The sequence below is a fragment of the Athene cunicularia genome, assembly GCF_003259725.1.
Source record: "Athene cunicularia isolate RWA chromosome 13 unlocalized genomic scaffold, athCun1 chr13_part1, whole genome shotgun sequence".
NCBI classification, from domain to species: domain Eukaryota; kingdom Metazoa; phylum Chordata; class Aves; order Strigiformes; family Strigidae; genus Athene; species Athene cunicularia.
The window spans coordinates 15,791,762-15,806,567 of NW_020799117.1; the positions used below are offsets into that span (position 1 = coordinate 15,791,762).

The window sequence follows — 14,806 nt, forward strand, 5'->3', positions numbered from 1 at the left end:
GGGGTGGGGGGGGGTGTGTGTGGTGCTGTTTATAAAAGAAAGGGCTTGCTTTTTAAAAAAAAAAAAATCGTAAATAAAATAGTAGAAAAGCTTCAAAAATGCGGAAGACAGTAGTATATCCCTCATCTTAGGTTTGGAGTCTCAGTTTGGAGTATCTGATAGTGTAGAATTAGAAGCAAAATTAAGTAAAACATTTTGTAGAACAGGATCTTTGACCGTGGGAAAAGGAAAAAGATAGCATTGAAACAGGTGAAATACAAAGAAGGATTAAAAAGATGGCAGGTTTTTATCGCATAAGGAAGATGAGTGTAAAGGACAAATGTTAAAAATGTACGGCAAGTGAATAAAAAAGGAGATTGTAATCATCTGTTCTCCCTGTCATTATAATAAATGAACGCATAAAGAATTGAGAAAAATTAAGTGTGCATCCAAGTTTGTTAAACAGAACGACCTCTTCATATCTCACAGATTGGAGCTAAACTGCAGTAGTCATGCCAGCAAAAATCATTATAGCTATGAACATAAAAATTTGAGAGAGGATGGAGAGTCTTAAATGAGTGTATTCTTGTTATCCTTACTTCTTGTAACTGATGATAGTAGCATAGAGTGTAAGTGATAGTTGTCCTTTTGATTTTAGACAGAGCTCAGTTTTGAACTGCTGATCTAGTGTTGAACACAAATTTATCATATCTGTGCATTACTGGTTTCAGATACCTTCCTCTGAGGCATCTTGTAGCGATCACAGCTGGATCAGATTAATCTGCAGAAGGGCAATTCATGCAATTTGTAATTACCCAAATGAGACCTCTGCCTAGAGGTTAGGTGTAAATAACCTTTGCTTATATGGTAATGCTTTCTAGTCTTAGCTGAGATAATGAGAAGAAATGTGCATCACTGAATTAAAGACACTTGTAGTAAGTATTGGTAAATTTCTGTAAAAGGAAATGTACTCAGAAGATAATAGAAGTAATATACTAATTTAAAGGAAAAACATCTTGGTTTATACTCTTGAGAAACTATTCACAGCATGTAGATTACAGGCAGTGATGATCAAGTACATAACATTATATTACACCTCTAAACTAGTATACTACTGGTCTATTTTTCTATGACAGATGACATACACCTTAAGGGAGCAGCTGGTATTATCTGCTTTTCTTTAATGAAAATGGTTAGTGATTTCTGCAGGTGGGGTGAAGGGGCTGGGGATGGAGGCTGGCAAGCTCTGTTGTATATGAAAAAGCAAAAAACCTTGTGGGTTTGGTTGGGGTTTTTTTGTTGTTTGTGTTTTTGGTTTTTTTTTTTTTTTTTTGTGGTGTGTTCAAGGGAAAGAGGTTTCTTTCTTTTTCAACAATAAGGATATGATGTTATTTATCTCTTTTCACTTAGTGTCACCAGCAATTTAGTAGGTTCTACAGGAATCCAAAAGAAAGCACCCTTAAGTTTTGAACATGTAAGAATGGATTCTGCCTGCACATTTCAGTACTATTTTGGAAGTGAAGTTTCAGTAAAATGCAGTTACTCTCACCTCCACTCAAGCCCCAGAGATAGAGTATGCTGTATAACACTGTAAGAAGCCATCCACCTGCCTTGACATTAGTGCTTGTAGTGCATTTTAGCTCATGGACCAGATTTCTCTCTGTGAATACACAGAAGTTAAATTTGAATTCCCAGGCTACGGCAAGCAACGGGTACTGCTGCCCTCCTTCCTTTGCTTTTCTTCTAGGAGATCTTGATTTGCTTGATCTCCTAATCACGTAAAGAGCTCTAAGGAAGATACTTCATGAAAGACACACTAAATCTTAACCCCAGGCCAGGCTGTGTCTGTTTTCTCCCTCCAGCTCATAGGTGCTGTAGTTCCTACTGGCAGTGTGGGCAAGGAAGGCTGAATTGTTCTCAGTGACCTTTCTGTCATCTGGATCCCATATGGCATATTCTGCCAGTGTGAGTGGATGCAAAATGAGTTAGATAGTTTTTCATTATTTGTGAGACTATCCTTTATTTGCAAAGTAATCGTAGGGTTCTTTTTGCTATGAATTACTGGATAAATTATTTCTGTGCATCCAGAACTGTATTTATCCTCTATCTGAATTTACAGGGGTGGTCTACTAATACCACTAATACCTTAATGCCCAATAATGCCTGAGCAAATAGGATAATATTATATTAGTGAAAGCAGTTCATATGTTATTCAAGAGATGTGGACAGGTTCATTTCAGGGAAATGAGGCATGTAGGAGAATATGCTCCAGATCAAGAAAAGATCTAGAGAACTATAGTGTTTCTATCTCCTTTTCCTCAGATTTTCCTGTATATTAAGGGCTATGAAGATACATATTTATATATTACAATAAATATATATTGGAATGCTTTTAAGTATGAATGTATATATAAAATCTAAGTATGTGTATAGATGTGAAAAATGTCTCCAAAATAATTTCTTATGTGGTTACCCATGGGTATCCAAGGACAAGTTATTGTGCTGTTGCATGCTGCCTTACAGAACACTCTCAAATAATATTTTGCAGAAGCAAACACTGAAAATTGATAAATAAAACTAATTTAGAGTCTACCAGAGAAGAACATGTTTTTGCTAGAGGGGGAAATTTCTAGAATATTTCATGTTTGTCATCAAGATGCTTGAGATTTTCTGTTGTAAGACTACAAGAAGGTTTCTGAGAAACAGCATAGAAAATCCTTTCTCAGAGGCTCAGAGACTGATTCCATTTGTGTTCTTGAACTGATCTGATCCACTTCTCAAATTTTTAATATTTGGTCAGTTTTCAAATCCATGTTTCTAGAAGATGCCAAGTTCCCAGATAGTAAAACTCAAATGGATGAATGATTTCTCTGAATGCTGTAATTTCCTTCTACTTTCAGTGCCTTACCATTTTCCTCAGACAAATAAAGTAAGAATTTCTCTGAAGATTGCTTTTTTGCATCAGATGTTATAGTCATATTTTGACGTCAATACAGGATGCTAATCACAGTGAAATCATCTAGGCTTGTAATGGCTGTTAAAATCCACAGAATATAATTTAAATGTTTTACCGTGTATGTAAAACAGCTTAATTAAGCTAATATATACATAATTGGTGTGTATTTGTAGACATTCATGCCACCAGCAAACAAGACTTTAAAAACTTCACTTTCATGATGAGTTTGATAATTTTATCGTATATCTAATGTCAACATGAACCCTGCCTGTGTAGATCAGAATATGTGAGCTAGTAGGCTTCAGTTCACTCAATTTTTTATATATATATTTTATATTTTGGGTTTATTTTGACCCTTTTTTAAAATAAGTCTAAGGTTATTTGCTCATATGGCTAAAACAAAATTTTCGATTGAGTTGTTTTTGTTAAACATCTTCTACTGCAATTACAAATGATTAAAATGTGTATTTTCTTTAAAAGTGACTTTGTTTCATCTGTCATGATAGAACTCTTATTTAAAAAAAAGAAGAAAAAAAAAGGCAAAAAATCTCCAGACTGAAGTGCACTTGAAAAGCTCATTTTTTAGGACTGTTCAGTTCATTGCTTTTGACTGAACCGCAAAATTTCTGATTAATAGAATAAATATTAGACAGCAGGTTAAAAAGTTCTCCTAACTAGGAGAGTTAGGGTTAATTTAGTGTTGATGGAAAAGAGCTGATTTTTTTAATGTCAGCCTTTTTATATTCTTTTTAAACATTGACAGTAATGCTTCATTTCTTTAGAAGCATCCAGTTGATGATACTTCTTTACCCAATGTTGTTGGCCACTGTCTTGCTGCTGGCTTGTTTACTAGTTAACCTAGGGGTGAAAGAGAGCATGTCTACTCCCTCTTGTCATGCTCGTTGTTGCTGTCTAGCTGTTGCTGGGTGAAGATGTAGCTCAGTCTTCCAGAAGAAATCCATCACCTTCCTTTAATTGATGAGCTCTAGGAGTAGATGTTAAGTAGGGCCCAGCTTTACTTTCTGTAGATGTGTGCATACATCCCATATCCAAAAAATACTTTAACAGCTAAGTGTGAGACTGAAGAAGGCTGATACAGATAGATGAACTAGATAGATTTAGTACTGTATGATCTTCCCTGGCTAATCTGTGAAAGAAGTTGTAACTTAAAAAAAATAATATCCAGTTAATGTGTTTATCAATAGACGACACTTAAGTGTGTTTTTTATTTCATGTATGAACTTCCACTGTATAGCTTTATTCTGATAAATATATAGAGTAAGAGGAGAAAATATAAACTGCTTTTGGACAAAATAAAACTACTGTTTTAGAAAAATAGACCACAGATCTAGTTTCCCTGTTAATTAAGAAATTAATTAAATAATTGGCAGTTATACTGCCAGCAACTTCAGTCTGTCTTCGTTCTTCATTTTCGGCCCAATGTAATGAAGCTAAAATCACTTTGCTTTTTAAAACCTTTGAAAGCCTTAGAGACCAGTGAATATTTTTTTTTTTTACCATCCTGTTCATTATTGTAGGAAACAAATGCATAAGCAGAAATTGGCCAGCAAGTCTATACTTTCTGAGAACCCTGGGGGACTCCATGTGCTTTAAAAATGTATGAGACTTTGTCCACTGAGTTGTTATTAACTGCTAAAGGTCACATGTTTTGACATTGTTCCTGAAAGTTTTGCCTTTAAACTCAATGACCTTCTGGGTTTAGTACTGATACACATTTTCTTCTTGAATATGGTGAAAAAGGTAGAAAACAATTACAATGATTATGAGGTCTATCTTGATTTTGACGGCAGATGTTAATGTCACCAAATGTAAAAGTGCAAAACTGGTGACAAAATTTCATATTACTGATAGGTTTGTAGTCTTTCAAGTGATCCTGATCTGTAAACTGTTTTCCCAAATAAGGGTTTATTTTCTATAAAATGGGAAAATTCGAATTAAAAATCCTCTCTCTATGGAAGACTTGTGTATGAGACAATTCACTTCATAAGAAAAAATCCTCTTTTTGAGTAATCAGATGCTCAACTTCAAAGCTCATGCTCTGGTCCTACAGATATAAGGTTAGATACATAATAAAGCAGGTCATGTCATTAGCACTTGTCATGAGCTTTATGTCAATCTCATACCTAAGTGATTAATTATCTGGGGCTAAAGTAGTAGCATAAAATTTAGAGACCTTTTCTACCATTTTTTTTTGTGTACTTCATCCATTTTAACTACAGTATGTTTTAGTTAAGTCTTGACATATATCTATGACCAAGAGATCTCTGTATGTCATTCATTTCAAAGGTTTGGCATATAGCACAGTTTAGAGAAATTAAAGAGGTCTGCATTTTCAAACTTCAAATAAATCCCTTAGATTTTAATTTATTTTTTTTTTAATTGCCTTTCTAGGAACAAACTTCACTCTTGCAGAACTAGGAATTTGTGAGCCCTCTCCCCATCGAAGCGGCTACTGCTCAGACATAGGAATACTCCATCAAGGCTATTCCTTGAGCACTGGCTCTGATGCTGACTCAGACACAGAGGGAGGAATGTCTCCAGAGCATGCCATCAGGCTGTGGGGGCGAGGGATCAAATCCAGGCGAAGTTCCGGGCTGTCAAGTCGTGAAAACTCAGCTCTCACACTTACCGACTCCGACAATGAAAATAAGTCAGATGAGGAAAATGGTAGGCCTTTTTCTTCCACCTATTCTCAATGCATGTGTATGAGAACGTGGTCATATTAAAATACATGAGTATTCTTTTAAAGGTTAATTTTTCACTTTTCTTTCTCAGTTTGACTAAAGCTGCTTTTTAATGTTGGGGAGTATTTTTTGCATCAATATCAGGAAACTCTTTTACATGTATATCATATAATATGATATATATTGTGTTTTGTCTTACAATTTACTTTCCACACAATAATCTTTCACAGAAGTTTGTGCTCAGAGTACATTGTTAAACTTAATGATGAGAAGCAGAAATTAATTTTTTAAGAGAAATTGTTTCTCATACATGATTTTTATACACAGTTTCGATGGTGCTAATTTGTAACAATCAGATTTAATTTTGCATATATTTTCATATTTTGGAATTTGTAAAAAAAAAAAAATAAATTAATTTGCTGTTTGCTTATTGGTAAGTATTGGGGTTGTTTAGAAAGCAAACCTACCTATCAGACTGAGGCAAAGCACTTCTGTTTGGTATAGTTTATTAAGTTCATAGAAATCAGACTTGAGACAGTGCAACAATCATTTGTGACAAAACACCTAGACATTGGTTCATTCTCAAAGGTAAACTGCATTAAGCCAGCTGTCCTTTTAAATGCATATAACCAAGACTCATGTTCTTTATACGTATCAGCTAAAATATTTACCTGGGGAATTTTCTGTGCTCACATATTTTTAAATTAAACTAAAGAGGATAGTAAAAATGGTTTTGCAGGAACTTGTCCTCCGTCCTTTATGATGATGGTGCAAACACAGCTTAGTTAAAATATGAAATAAAGGATTTGATACTTGTCACTCTGAGAAGGTAAAGAGGAATCTCCCTTAACATTATACCCTCAGAGCAACTATACAGGCAGCTGATACCAGCTGATGAATCCAGCTCTCTGCTACGCATATTACTTGTGATAAAATTTAATTTGTTATGTGTTGGGTGCCTCTCAGAAGAGGATTTTTCTAGATGTTTATTTTAGACTCCTCCCCATACTTACTGATAGTTGTCTCAGTTTCAACAAAACCGGTGTGCCAGGCACTAGAAACACTTGTCAAAGCAAACAAGGCAAAACTAAATTACAGTTTTTATATTGATAGAAAAAGTTCAGAAAAGTGCAATTGATTTTGTTTGTAACAGCATTCTTATTTTGTTGATTTAAATTGAGTCTTCAAGTAATAATCTCCTCTGCATGGGCATAGCGGGATGCATTTCTTTGTCAAAACCAAAAAGGAAATGTATATTTACAAATAATGATGTGTATAAGGAAGACAATATTTTTAAAAGAACCAATGACTGATTAATTGATTTTTCCTTTTATTTTTTATAATAATAACATTCACAGAAAATATGACAACTTCCACTGACTTTAGTATAGTTTTGATAAGGTACTGTGCATAATTTCAAATAAGAAACCTGATTAATGAAATTCTGGCATTATGGAATGATTAATTTCTGTAGCATGAATTCACTTCTCTGAGGGTGGTTGTCTCCATTTCAGTGGAAGCACTGTGCCACACCTTGTGTCTGAAAAAATTTAATCTCAGCACCTACTTCCATACATACTATCACAGACATTGATAAAAGAATGAGTCTGATTGCATTTTCCTTCTTATAAGTGAATTATTAAGTGATTTGAAATACAGAGCAGTGAATCCATTTTGAATAAGTAATTTTTCTAACAATGATGTTAATAAGAGAAAAAAGGATCAAACAGCAGGCAAGAAACAAACCCATAATGTGGAATTCACTTTTACTTGGATTTTTGTGGTAAGAATTTCTGTGTGTTTGGCTGTTTAAAAAAGAATCACACAGGTATGAAGCAACTGTTATATACACAGAGGTGTTAACTTCAGTAAACTTTTCAGTCTTACTCTCTCACAAATCCTGGTTAGCTAAAAAATCAATGCTTCTTCACATCACTGATTTTATGAAGTTTTGGGATGCATTATCATATAGATTGACAGTTGCCCCACTGGTTCAGCACCACAGTGTGGACACTTACAAAACCATCATTAATTTCTCATGCTTGTGCCCAGCAGTGGTTTCCTACATAATAAACACGATGTCCTTCAGAAGCAGATCAATAACCTGCTAGGTATTCATCTTGAAGAGGAAGTAACAAGAATCTATACTTCAAGTGAAATTCGCTCTCTGGTACAGTTTTGGATTCGCAGAATACTAGCATAAGACAAGACATTTCTTGGTATGAGATTTTATCCATTTATTCCTAGCAATTTTAGAGGGAACTCATGATGCATAGACTACTGAATTTATTTAAAGTACCTCTGAAGATTTTTCCCCTGATACAGTTCAACTGTTGTGTTACAAAATAGTAGCTCAACTCCGAAAGGTGGTTTGTTGTTTTTGGGGTTTTTTTTTTTAATATTGAGATGCTATCACAATTTACGTCATTGCACTTAAAAAAGAAAAAAAGAACACAAAAAGCCACAAACCATACCTCTCACTTTTCTTATAATATTAAATCTATTTTGGCACTTTTAGTACATCTAAGTAGCGCAGAGGAGGCTTAATTTCTAAAAATTGCCCTAACAATATGATTTTTGTTCTCATTCAAATTCATTCACAAAGCTTATGACCATTTTCTGCACTTCTAAATTTAGTATGATTTAATTTTATCATGAATTAGAATTCTGTGAACCTTGAAATATTACCAGGTTTGAAATGCTTATAAATAAATTGAAACAATAGAAACTCATTTAAATTCAATGTTTTACTTGGTATACTAAAATTCTTCCTAACAAAACACCTTATTGATGATCCAGTTTGAAAAACAACACTTTTATTTTCACAAGTCTGATTAAGCTCTAAATTTTTATCTCCCAGCTTTTACTACTGTCTCAATATGACCATCTCTTCTTTAGACATGGCAACGTGAATACATAACCGCAAATCTGTCACCAAATTGTTATTCAAGATGATGTATTCAGCTGTGAGATTTAAGTAAATGAATCTTTTTGTGATATGTACAAATGTGAAGAATTGATTAGAAATACAGCTCACCTCTGATGTCATGTGCCAGCTTTGTAGAGAGAATTATTTGCAGGGACCCACAGGTACAGAGTATAGGGGATACTCAGAGTTCCTGAATGCTTATTTTTTTCTTTTCTTTTATTAAATCCTGTAGCTGTTTATTCCAAAACATCATGGAAAACTTTTGAAAAGTAGTGTTTGTCATCAGTTTCCATGTGTCCTTTCCTAAGCCTACAGTATTCTATTTCCAGAGTAAAGCTTATGTGCTGATTATGTTTAGGTAGTGACCTTCAAGCAAGTACTCTTCCAGGGCTTTTTTTTTTTTTTTTTTTTTTTGAAAATTGTGCTCTTCTCACAAATATAAAATCCCTTGTAAATAAGTAACTTTCAATTTAAAAAATCCATGAAGACAGAATGGTCATAATTAAGGAGGATTGATGTACAGAATGCTTTTGCAACAGATCTGCAATCTTCTTTTTTCCTGACTTCGCTGTTATTGAATGACCAGTTACAGACTGTTAGGGAGGTAATTAAATTCAACTGACATTAGGCAGATGAGAGTGAAAAGCCGAACAAAGCCGTAGTACAGAAGAGAAAACATAATCCTAAGTAGAATAAGGGAGAACAGAAAAGTAGGATGTAAACTCAGAACAGATATCAGTAATATTTTGGAGTGCTGAAATGAACTAAAAGACCCAAAGGGAATTCACAAGGGTTTTCAGTCTGATGTGAATCTAGATCATGTTAATTCTCCAGTTGTAAAAGAAAAAACAACTGTAATGGTGTTGGTGACTGATTTTTCTACTAGAAGGTTGTTACCTTGACACTTTTTGTATTAGTACCCTTAATGTATATAATGGATAATATCATTGGTAGAATGGAACATAACATAAAATGTTTATCATTATATATAACTCTGATATTATAATATCAAACACTTAAGAAGTTTCTGTTTTACATTTGTGTGTCAGAAAAGAAAAAAAAAAAACGTATCTTGGGGGAGGAAGAGATCTTCCAGGACTCAAACCATGTTATTAAAATACTGTCAGACCAAAAAACATGATCAAGGAATGCTTTTATCTTACTAGCAGTGATTCTGAATTGAGCAGCAAGACAAGAACTAATGGACAGAAATAAAGCAATCTCAAGCTTCAGCAGAACAAGGGAAATAGTTCAAGGTCATCCTGTGGTGATCTATGTATATGTTTATAAAAAAGCTTCAATAAACCACTATGATTTTGGTAGCTCTTTGTTGATAATGCCTATGAAGAGCAAGTAATTTTGAATGTATGGAACCATTTCTGTGTCGATAGCCCAGCTGTGCCTTGCGAGGTGTGGAAAAGTGGTGCAGTGTTGGAATGAACCTGGAGAGTCCTGATGTTGAATCCGGTAGTGCCATGCACTTTCCCTTTCCTCACTTCATCCCTTTTTCTTCCTGGAGAATATCTTTCCTACTCCGCTGGAGCCAGCTTATCTCCAGCATCAGGTGTGAGGATTCAGCTCACATGGAAAGGGGTTGTAGGATGCTTCACAGATATTTTCAGGTTCAGCATCCATCAGTATTTGCTATGCTAGATATATTCATGACAAGGAATTCTATTATTTTTTCCACATTACTTTGGTGGTGTTTTTTTATTGTTGTAATTAAAAGTTTGAATACTAGACAATTCCATGTGCACATATAACTTACTAAAAAGAAAAAAAAAGAATACTGTGAATAAAGTAAGATAAAATATGAGAAACTGTATTCATGTGTTGTACTTCTGATTGAATCTTAGGAAAAAATAGGGAAATTATATTTTCCATTCTTTTTTTCCCCGATATGAGGTTTTCAGTGGTGATTTCATACAGTAATTTCTCAAATGCATATGTAAAGCAAATCTTAAAAAAACAAACGGACCCCATATTTTATCTTTATTTCAATTTTATGAGCAGTACAATCTGGACTTTTCCTGGGATGTTGTTGAATAACAGACTTAGACTTACAATAGAAAAGAAGAGGTATTATTGCATCAGAGCAGCTTGCAAAGAGGCACCAGACAGATGACAGCTGAGGAGTTTATTTTCTTATTTTTACTGTTTTAATTTTGACATGTTGTTTTCAATATTTTATTACTTTAATTTTTATTCAGCTTTCTATTTCACACTTCTTAATTTGCAGAAAAGGTTATGGTGAAACTGTGATTCTACTCTTGAGAAGATTTTGTTTTTGTTGTATGCATGCTAATGTCTCTGAGTAGTAAGATCAGTTTGAAAGTAGAAGGTTTTAATGCTCCTGATGACAGAATTCTCTTTGGGTAAAAAAAGTAGGAGATTAAGCTTGCCTCCTAAATATTCCTACTCAGAAATATTTCCTTTTGCCTATGGGAAATACTTTCTTGGTTAAAATGGGGTGTTTAAATAGTGATGATACAGTTGGAGCAGGTCTTTGTAGTCTTTAATTGGGGGGAAAAAAGAAAATGTGCCCTTATCATTTTGAGATACCGTATCTATGTTTTGTGTACTAGAAGAAGCAAGGAAGCTGTAGATTCACTGTATATTGCATAGCAGAGTGCTAATTTCAGCTGTTAGTACTGCCTGGGAACATTGTGCCCATTTCCCTCCCAGATCGAGCCAGGTAGCATGGAAACAGCAGGAGGGACAGATATGAAAGAGAAGAGAGGAAGAACTGCCACAGTTGTACGATCTGTTCATAGCTGAGAAAGTGTCCAGATGGTCCTAAGGAAATTATGAGATTTAAATGAAATGTCATATACTCAGAAATTGGAATCACATACGTCATACATCAACTAGACTTCTTAAGAAGGAGTGCTAGGGACGTTAGCTCGTGTATGGGCATACTTCATCTCTTCTTTAGGAGGGCTTGTAAAGTACTTTGTAAATGACAAATTTAGAAAGTCATTAAGCACAGTATCAAAGCTTGGTTGCTTAAGTGGATCCAATTTTGATGTGCTCTCAAAACCTGAGGGCACTTCTGATAGGAAGTGGTTTCCTAATGAGGGAATTGACTAGCAGGAACGACGTTTAAAGACTTAACTACACATCAACTACAATTTTGTCCAGGTAAATGGCTTATGCATTCAGTGCAGGGGAAAGCTAGATGACAGGGTTAAGGCCAAAAACCGGATATGTAGTACTAGTAAACAAAGCCTTGTGGAAGACAAAAATATGAGCTGACAGTATAGAAAATCTTAAACATTTGTTACAATTTTAATATAACTTAATAACACTGTAATGTAGGTCAGCAGAATGATGCAATGGAAGTAGTGCTAAACATACAACGCTATTGAAAGAGCTAAATACATATTATCTGGAATATAGTGTTTGGTGATGTTCCAAGGAGAAAGGATGCAGGTGTGGAAGAGTGACAGCTCTGCTTAGGTGGCCTAAAAGGATAAAAAAATGCTATCTTGACATTCAGTTGCTTCTAGCTAGCATTCAGCAATTTGGCAGCCTTTTTTTTTGGTTAACTGATTTTCCATTCATTTCAGTGTTGACCAGAGAGATGTACACCAGGATCCCAGGTTTTATTCTCCCAGAGATATATGTATTTCTGGCCTTCATGTTTATGGAAGAAATGGATGGAGTGTAAAAACAAAGCAAAGAAAACAAAAACACTCTTGTGCATGGTGCAGTAAGGTGTTATACTATGAGTATCTGTAATCTTCTTGCCCAATCATTTGAGTCAGGGCTTCAGTGTCTGTAGAATTTGTAAATTGTCATTTCTCCGAGGTGTCAGCAATTCCAGTACCTCCGCCACAGTCTGTGCCACGCTCTGGGTGCTGGGCCTTGACCACTGTCCATAAACCAGCTGAAGTTGTGTCCGGCTTTGCAGTCTCTTCCTCAGAGTGGCTTTTTTGGATTATACGAATGCCCCCTACATAATTGCACAAACCAAGGCAATCAGGAATTGAGGTCCAGGAGACTGAGGAAAACAGAAATATAGGCTGATGAATTAAGGCTACCTGGAAAAGAGTGCAGCAGCTGGGTTCATAAACTGCTGAGGCTAGCTGTGATCTTCCTTTTTCCTGAATTCACAGGGAAAGAGCTTTTGTGTGCAGCTGTATCTCTACATCATTGTGAAGGTCACAACATGGAGAGCTCTCTAAAAAAAGTCTAAAAAACCATGAGCTTTTTCAATTAATATTTTAATTATGAGCTTTTCCATCTACTAGAGAGAAATGATGACACTGTGTTTAACAAGAACAGCACATCATTTGGTTTGTCAATTACTAGTTTTAGTAAAGCAAACTTAGATGATATAGGTCACCTAGGTAAGCAAGCAGCGCCTTTGTTCAAAGTATAACTGAGTTAGAATAATGCCTTTTTGTACTTTTCTATAACAGAGATGTGTATCTGATAAAAGTTAATCCAGCTTGGTAATAAATTCATTGTGAGTGGCTGATAAGCAATAAAACCTTTGCAGGAAGGTTTGCCTGTACGTGGTGTTTAACAAATTTTATTGTGGTGAAACAAAAAAAAATATGTATTTCACATTTCCCTTGTAAACTGAAGCACACATCACAGGAGCCATGCACTGAATTTATTTTCTGTCTTCCCTTTCAAAAGACTGTGAAATTTTACCAAAAGCCTCCTTTAAATTTGTCAAGCCAGCTACTGGCACCTTTGCTCATGTAGCATATCCCACTATTAATAATCCTCCTAGTTACAAAGACTTGAATATTTCACTGATTAGTGCCTAATTAGGTCAAGGTACATACTGTTTTTTCTAGTCAACCCTTCATTTATGAAGCTTGGCCTGAGTCTGACCAAGGAACTGTGTTTGAAAATACCGTAAATGCCTGTTTGCCATACATGTAAAACTACACATATATGGCTGTGTAAGTATCATTACTGTTTCAAAATATTTCATTTGATATGCTTTGTACACTCTGCACACTATTCTTTTCAAGTAATCTGGCAGCTTGTCAAAGACAATGTATTTGAATTGATTGTTAGCATGATGTTGAAATGTAATGTTCTATTCAGGTAGAAAGAATTCATCTTCAGTTAGAAAATGGATAGGAAACTATACCTCAGCTCTTCTAGTGCCAAAGTTTTAATATGTATGTATTGGAATAAACAGAATTTGTTGAAAACTAAATAATCCCATAATTACTGAGTTTAATACTTTACTCTCTTTTAATAAAAAACTTTTTTTACTTAGTTCTAAAGTAGTAACTGATAAAGATGTGCCATAAATTACATTCCTTAGATCAGAGGAGAGGAAATCTAGTTCATGAGCCCAAGTTTTATGTTTTTACCCATGAAGTTTTTTTGTGACTCGACTTTTTGTGGAAGCTCCTGACAGAATTGGACTACTTCTGTCAGATACTATAGGAGCAATCTGGAAATCAACTGTGTTCTTTACTTTTAATCTCACTGTATTTCACATGGATTAAAGACAACTTTCTGCTTAATTTAAGCTTTTACACATTCTATGACAGTCTCCTTCCTTGACATTGATAAGGGAAATGGTTTTATATATTCATTCAGTCTTCCTGTAGCATTTGAAACTGCTGACTCTCTGACATTCTTGCTTTAAGAAGCTATGGGGATGATAGGCAATGCCTCAGAAAGGCTTAAGTTCTGCCTCTTGAATCAAGTGAAAGATTTCTTATGAGCAGGTGTTTGTCCACTTCCAAAACACCCTCCTGTTAAGTCTTTGGCTCACAGTCCTCTCATCTCAAAAGCTGTTGGTAACACTACAGAGACCATGCTGAAATCTTAGCCATATGTGAACATGAAATACTGTCGATGATAAAAATACAGGACCATTTTTTTCAATTTACAGTTGTTATGATGATTAAAAACCATCAGATTAGACTAGAACCTATAAAAGGAAGATATGTTACTGTAGAGATGGAAGTATTTTGAAGAACTTGCCTTTTCAGTGAAGTTGTCTGCTATTGAAGGCTAGTTATCATTGTTCTTAAAAATAACTGCCTACATTTTGCAACTTGCTGTAAGACTGCTTTCCATGTAATAGGTTTACATGAAGAAGTAGCTATAAATGTTTTTCCAGGCTGAACAATTTATCTCATTATAATGTGTTACTGTTTGTCACCAGAGGGTGCCATTGCTGTGATCTTCCACATTCTTGTGCTAAAACTCACTGAATTTTGGAAGAGGTACTGCTTCTAAAAGGTATCTCTTCCT

General features: G+C 34.9%; 1 protein-coding gene across 10 annotated transcripts in view; it reads left to right on the forward strand.

The window, feature by feature from the left end:
• Window positions 1-14,806, forward strand: part of TENM2 (teneurin transmembrane protein 2) — a 727,803-nt gene that overhangs the window by 237,595 nt on the left and 475,402 nt on the right. For all 10 annotated transcript variants that reach the window (XM_026858437.1, XM_026858438.1, XM_026858439.1 and 7 more), the window contains exon 4: window positions 5,348-5,623. In XM_026858437.1, coding sequence (XP_026714238.1) covers window positions 5,348-5,623 — 276 coding nt within the window. The remainder of the gene's footprint in view (window positions 1-5,347; window positions 5,624-14,806) is intronic.